Below are 7,391 nucleotides of genomic sequence, written 5' to 3' on the forward strand. Positions count from 1 at the left end.
GTAAACTTAATGGACCCATTTTTGAAACTTTTGGTCTTGTTTGCCAGGTCTACTTCACCACAATGTTTAGGGGGCAGTTACATATATATACCTATATACCTAAGTTAATTACTTTAAAAAGATATTATGCAAGTTTTGAATAAGATTAGACGACTTTCATAAACTTGACGTGTTTTTATTTTATCAAATTTATTAGCGAAGCCCATTTGACCAATTTAAGATAACACATGACCTATAGCAATGGTCGTACAACTTTTCAAGTTTACTAAACTATGAACTGTGATAATAAGTTGTCTAGAAACATGTCTAAACTGAATATACAAGTCAACTTGCATCATTTTGTGGCGTACATGTCCCAACCTATATGGTGTAGTTTCAAGAGGGAACACACTTTTTTATGTATTAATCACATTGTGTTGGTTTACCATTAACTGCTTTCGCTTATATCTAACATTTTAATTTTCAATTTATCACCGCGGACATATACACTTTATCGGGATATGTACTCAATACTTTGAATTATTGTAATCCAAGTTTTCAACCGAAACATAACTATATTTATATCTTAATCAGAATCAGAATTAAGGTAAAAAACGATATTAAAAACCCAGACAAATTCTTTGTGTTTTATCTTTGTAAAGATCTTTGCACTAATTCGTATCGTCTATTATATCTTGATACATCAAACTGAACTTTTACAGGATCGGTAAAAACCTATCTTACAAGCTGACTGCTGGAATTTGCCTTCGAGTCAACTTCCAATACAATTCAGAGAAATATTACCAGAAATGATCGAATATACAACTAATTTGCTATAATACTGATATCAACTTAACAACATAAAATAGGTGTGACGTTCGAGAAGTTAGTTACAATGTTACTCTGGGAGCTTCCACACTATTTCTTCTCCTGATAGATCTTTTCTCTTCTACTACCTACATACATATGAAAACGTATACAATTTTTGTCTAAATGATTTTTTGTAGAACTGGTTAAACGGGCATGTATTCAGTTGATATTTTACCATTGTAGATAAATGCATCAAGATCGTGATAATTTCAGAAAACTCAGGCCTCAAAGACGGGTCTTGCTGCCAGCATTGCTCAAGTAGTTTAACAATCTCTGGGTGAGTGTGCTTCGGAATTATTGGCCTTAAACCCTAAGAAATTTTTATGTACGAGTTGTACGAATTTAAAAACATCATATTTGAATCTCTAATATTAAGTAACGAAACTTCAGTTATAAAAATATACCTTCTGAACTACACCTATTGCTGCCTGAAGCGGGGTCATATTTGCGTAAGGAAGCTGCCATGTTAACCAGTAATGACAAACCACATTTTGAAAATGTTAAATTTCAATTTAGCACGTATCGAAAATATTAAAGATTGGACGATGATACCTTCTTTGTTATAAGCTCCCACAAGACAATGCCGAAACTGAAGACATCTGCCTTGTGATTATACGGTCTGTGTTCAATAACCTTCCAAAAACAATAAGATTAATAATTTAATGATGATTACTTTTTGTTAAACTTATGTAGGTAGTATTATATGATATTAATATGAGTTTTTAACTCTTATAATGCATGTTAAGTATAGGCTAACCTCGGGGGCCATCCACCGATAAGTTCCGGTCTCTGCAGTCATAACACCATTGTTACTTTGCACTCTAGCTACACCAAAATCCGAAACCTTAACAATCTGCCAGAAAACAATGAATTAAACTTTTGTGCAAATTTCGACCCCTATAACTAGTTTCATAAGTAGTTAGATAAATATAACAAGAAAATAAATAAATCTATTTGAAAATAAAATAGGTTTACTTACTCCATTTTCATCCATTAATAGGTTAGCAGATTTAAGATCCCTGTGAATTATATTGTTTTCATGCAAGTAACTCATTCCTTTGCAAACGTGGATTGCTATTTTGAGTACGGTTGGGACATCAAAATGACCTTTCTGGTTATGTAAAAAGTCATATACACTTCCACCTGCCATAAATTCTGGAACCAAAACGAATTTATAAGATTGACGGACCAGTTTTTCATACTTCAAAATCACAGAAGCAAATGAAAGAACCAGAAAAAGGAGGCAATTTCAACCCAATTACTCACAAATGGGCGATTCAAGTTGCATTTTATCTCTAACAGGACAAGCTAATTAAAACAATGAAATTTGCTAGAATTGAAACGAGTCAAGTGAGTTGAACGAGCCAAAATTGTTTTATTCAAAAAGTTCAGATTCATAATCATAATCATAATTAACACATTCCCTGTTACAGATTCAGACAAAAACTGGTTTTGGGTCAAAGGAATCCTACCCGACCCACTCGTTCTTCAAGGTAATATGAGATGACTTAGACTTACCAGTAACAATATAAAGGTTTGGAGGACTTGTACATGCCCCAATAAATTGCACGACGTTTTTGTGCCGAATTTTCCTGTCATTTTTTTTAAAAAGTCGGGATTTATAATAATAAGATAGTTTATCATTGAATACCAATGGGGAATTGACTTATAATGAGAAAAAAATGTATAACAGACCTCATTATATAGACTTCTTGCGCAAATTCTCTCTGCACATTTTCATTTATATATTCGTCCTTGATAGCTTTGATTGCCACATCCTGAGTACAAAATGTACCTTTAAACCTGTGGAAGAAGAGAATAGATTAGACAACCATTTGACTTTGCTACAGGGGTGGCAAAATGGAGCGATCAGGTAACGGGTCAGAACAGATAATTTTTATATGGTTCGGGTTTTGACCCACAAACTCTTTTTTCTTTTTCTTATTAATAACTTGAATGATAACAAATTTGTCAAATATGATTACATAACTACATTTGCGGGTACATAAACTGTAAACAGGTTGAACTTACAAGTCACCATATGATCCACCACAAATTCGATGTTCAAATTTTAACAAGTTAACATCAATTTCCCAAACATCAGTCACATCCACAGGCGGCTTAACAATTTCCTGAAAATGTTTTCTGACCACCTCCTTTGAAGGCAAGACTTGCGAATCTTTTGACCAAGATATCTCCTGCAGTATTACAACATTTGAGAAACAAATAAAAGAACATGTCGCAAAAACTAGAGGTGACATGATGGATGTGTTGTACAAAAGATCAAAAGGAATCAATTTTCAATATGGCGAAACAAGTCATGTTGGCCCACAAACACTTTATCCATTTTAACATCGTTCGCTAAATAACTATATACATTTATAATTTATAATAATTATTATTATTATTATAAACAAATTGTATTACAATAACAATTAAAATAATATAGATTTTTAATTAAACCAATTTGAGATGCTATGATGCATTAACAATGTAGACTTTTAGAAACTTCACCATGCTTGACTTGCTCAACCTGTTCCCCTTTTTTTTTTTAAAAAAAAAAAAAAACCTTATTTAACACCTTAATGAGATAAATACACCTAAATCGACCCATCCTTGAATGGGTTGAAACCGTCACCTCTATGAAATTTACATATTGGTGCTAGGTGGAAAATTATTTACCTCAACCTTCGGTATTTCCATTGCCAGTACATCTCTGAGTTTCTCAGTTTCCTACATGTAAATGGAAATAAGTATGAATTGAACAAAGAATTATAATTTCAAACTAATTTAGATTAAACAGAAAGCATCCAATTTGTACTATGCTTCATAAATCTTAGTTATTATAAATGGTGAGATACCTCGTATGGCCAACCCTTAACGACAAATACATCTAATGAGTAGCCATCATTTGTAGAAAAGGCATGAGCTTCTTGAATATCCAGGCCGATCTCAGAGAGCAACGAAGTCAACTGAATACAATATACAAATACAAAGATAATCTAACAGATAGTATACTAAAAACATTACAATAAAACCATACCCTGTGAGGGAAAGTTTAAATATCCGTGACAAAAGAAAAACTTCAGAGCATATATAGTTGTGTAATGCACTAGTAAGTAAATGTATTTTGATTACCTTACATAGGAGTTTAGGCTTATCATTTGTTGAAATCGTGATTTCGTGCAAAGACCTACAATATTTTGAAGTCCTGTTAATTTTAAAAACTGAAAGAAGTGCAGCACTAACCAAATAAACATAGACATTAAACAACTTGGACTGAATAACAATAATAAAACACATGCAAAAACAATATATTTTTTTAGCCTAAGCTCGCTTTTTACTCTATGCGGGGAAATCAAGGTAGTATAATCCAAAAATGAGAGAAAACGAAATATGCTACTTAAGTTGAGAAAATATGCATAGCATGATACCCAAAACACAAATTTCCAAGATTCTACAATACATGAAAAACAATTGGAGGCTTAAATAGAATCAAACCTTTCAGAAATATTACCGAAATAAGTGCTTATTCACACTCATAACGTTGTCTCCACCTTGCAGAGTTAATTTACTGGTATCAAAATCAAATTCAACATTCGGCGATTGACCAAATGCAGGTGGTGGAAGGGTACTGAATATCACAAAAGAAGACACACACACACACACACAAAACAAACAAGTGTTAAATAAGTATTTGTAAGAAGAAACACACACACAGACACACACACACACACACAAAACAAACAAGTGTTAAATATGTATATATGTGTATATATATGTATATGTATAGATATGATATATGAAGTTTGAAATCGTGCCTCTGCCTGCCTGGATGGATAGAAATTTGAGCATCTTTCATCCTTGTATAGCTTGTAGTAGTGTCAGCACCATTTTCATCAACACCAGGATGAAGCTGCATGATTGTTGACACATAAATCTTTTTAAAATTTTTTAAGATATTAAACTTTATCACAATAACGCCCGAGATTGATTACTATACATGAATCTTATGGTATAATCAGATGTACATGAATATGAAATACAAATATATTAAATCAAAAAATATCAAGTAAATGTATTATCTTGTACCTGAATAAGGCGCACTTCAAATGCTGGTCTAGTAGTTGGGTCATGTGCCATGTGCAATAACTTTTTGTGTATAAGGACTTCTTGTGCCCTCTCAACATTCACATCCAAAGCATACCTAAAAACACAATTTTATGTTTTAATTTATCCATCAAAAACCAAGTTAAAACATGCAATAAGATAATTACTAGTTGTACAGTAATGATTTGGCACTGCAAGCCAATAAAAATAAAGTTTTACGAGTGAAGTGGCATCAAGAACATGTCCTCGTTGTAACTCAACCATAATAACAAATAAAATATGAACTGCTGTAATTGTAGTAAATGTAGCTTTCTAAGGGGAATAAAATAAAAAACTTCACTGTATAAAATAATGTACGATCTTCTTTTTGACTAAAGATCCCAACAGAAAGCTCTACACAACTACGACAATAATTTATCGATATTTTATTTGTTTTCAAATTGACAAGTTTGTCACCTAATTAGACTAATGATCATAAGAAAACAAGACTCTGCGTGTAACATATTATGCACTCTTAACTTTTAAGGCGATATATACTATTCTTAAATGATAGCTTGACTTCAAAACTTGCAATTATTTCAACAAATGATTTTTCCATTTCTAGCAAGCATTGAAAAAGTTAACACATCATTAGTATGTACTACTATAAGAAATTGCAAATCCGTGGTCATGTTCAAATTCCGCCACTGATTACTACTATTCACAACTTTGCCATTCTGATCATGTTTTAATTTACAAAAACAATACACAATTGGAAATAAAATATATATGATCACCAAATTCAAATTCAAAAGCTAATATAAACGTTTACACAAAATTATCGGTGAAAACAAATGCAAAAAAATAAAATAAAAAAATAGTAGAGGACTGACCATTTAATTTTGTTAATCTGATTTTACTTCAATTAAAGCACCCCAAAGCTAACAATTTGGTCCTTAAAGACGATAAGTGAAGTCAATAACCTAACGATTTTACACTTTTACCGATTACGAGCTAATTAACCTAAACTTATCAACTTAATATAAGTCATGTTCATACAATTTAGCCCTTAATTTTAAGGCTCTAACTATTTTGGAGCCATATTCATTCGCACTTGTACGCATAACAAACTAAAATACTCTATTAAACAAATTGAATGTTACCTAACAGGAAGACGATTAAAGTGAGACCATAACTGATCTTCAAAACCAGGTTCAAACGCTTGAACACAATCAGACTCTTTCAGTCTCCGAAGCACCTCCTGATAAACCTCCACTTTCGGTCTCTGTTTTCGCCTCGCAACCGCACCTCCCGGCGAAGCTTCCGACGCTCTGCTACTGCAACAACTCTCCGTATCTCCACCTTGCATCACCATTTTCATTCAAATCGTTCGAGTTTTAAACGATAACTGTGAATTAATTAATTAATTGATTGATTAATTGATTATGAGAAGTTAACGGTTGTAAACACATAGAAGTAAACGTCGAGATCAACGATGAAATTTGTAGTCATTGGAAGAAATTGAAATGAAACTGAGATGAAAACGAATAAACAAACGACGGTTTTATTAATGCCGCCCTATTTAACAATGATTTACCATTTTTATATTATTTATTTATTAATTATTAATTTGATTTAAAGTTTGTCGTTTTCCAGAGTAAAATGTTGCAAGTTCAGATGAATGTACAATAACGGAAACGTAAAGTACATGTCTTAAAATAAGAGGTTGTTTGGAAAATCTAAAAATGTGGGATTTACTTTAACCAATGGAAAATGATAACTGGCGTAATGCGCACCCATTGAGCGGGTATCGACGTGGACTCGAGCCATTCTCTCTGCCTTGCTTACTTCACCATTTTTATTGGTTTTTTATATGCTCCGTAATTCAATTCCATCTATCTATACAGTACAGGGGCGATTTGCCTCACTTGGATATAATGGATAAAAAAAATTTACACTAAAAAAAAAAATTATACTAAAAAAATAAGGTTTTTATTAGTGTTTACCCCCGCTAAAAATAAAAAATTTATTAAATTTTCGCATTCGCTCCATTTGTCTTTGAGTTCAAGTTCCGCCACTGATCTATATCCATTTGAAAGATTCATGTTTAGAAATGTTTCATTACGAACCCTTGCATCTTCATTGGCTTTACAAAATGGTCAAAACGCCATATTAACAGTGCCCGAGCGCTGATCTACTACATCCATCACCCGCAGTTGCGGATTTTTCGATGTCCCATTAGCCCGCGGATCTTGGTTAACAGATCTATTTTTTATATCCATGTCCGTACCTAGGGCTGTTAACGAACCGAGCTTTTAACGAACTACTCGAATTCGAGCTCGTCTATTTCGAGTTCAAGCCTTAACGAGTTCGAATTCGAGTCAAGTTCGAACAAAAAATATTGTTCGGTTACTTTCACGAGCCGAGTATGAAAAAGTTAATATTCGACTCGG

At 32.7% G+C, this 7,391-nt stretch overlaps 1 protein-coding gene across 1 annotated transcript; it reads right to left on the reverse strand.

Moving 5' to 3' along the window:
- Window positions 1-869: 869 nt before the first annotated feature.
- On the reverse strand, window positions 870-6,438 carry LOC139889537 (serine/threonine-protein kinase STY46-like). The gene is made up of 16 exons (XM_071872484.1): window positions 6,102-6,438; window positions 4,942-5,056; window positions 4,671-4,765; window positions 4,367-4,483; window positions 3,988-4,042; window positions 3,711-3,821; window positions 3,532-3,582; window positions 2,881-3,047; window positions 2,545-2,652; window positions 2,368-2,441; window positions 1,829-2,004; window positions 1,607-1,702; window positions 1,402-1,482; window positions 1,254-1,307; window positions 1,025-1,159; window positions 870-935 (listed from the first exon to the last, which is right to left on the reverse strand). Exons 1-16 carry the CDS (start codon window positions 6,317-6,319, stop codon window positions 870-872), a joined length of 1,719 nt encoding a protein of 572 aa, XP_071728585.1. The 5' UTR covers window positions 6,320-6,438.
- Window positions 6,439-7,391: the final 953 nt, after the last annotated feature.

The sequence above is a fragment of the Rutidosis leptorrhynchoides genome, chromosome 2 (genome assembly GCF_046630445.1).
Source record: "Rutidosis leptorrhynchoides isolate AG116_Rl617_1_P2 chromosome 2, CSIRO_AGI_Rlap_v1, whole genome shotgun sequence".
NCBI classification, from domain to species: domain Eukaryota; kingdom Viridiplantae; phylum Streptophyta; class Magnoliopsida; order Asterales; family Asteraceae; genus Rutidosis; species Rutidosis leptorrhynchoides.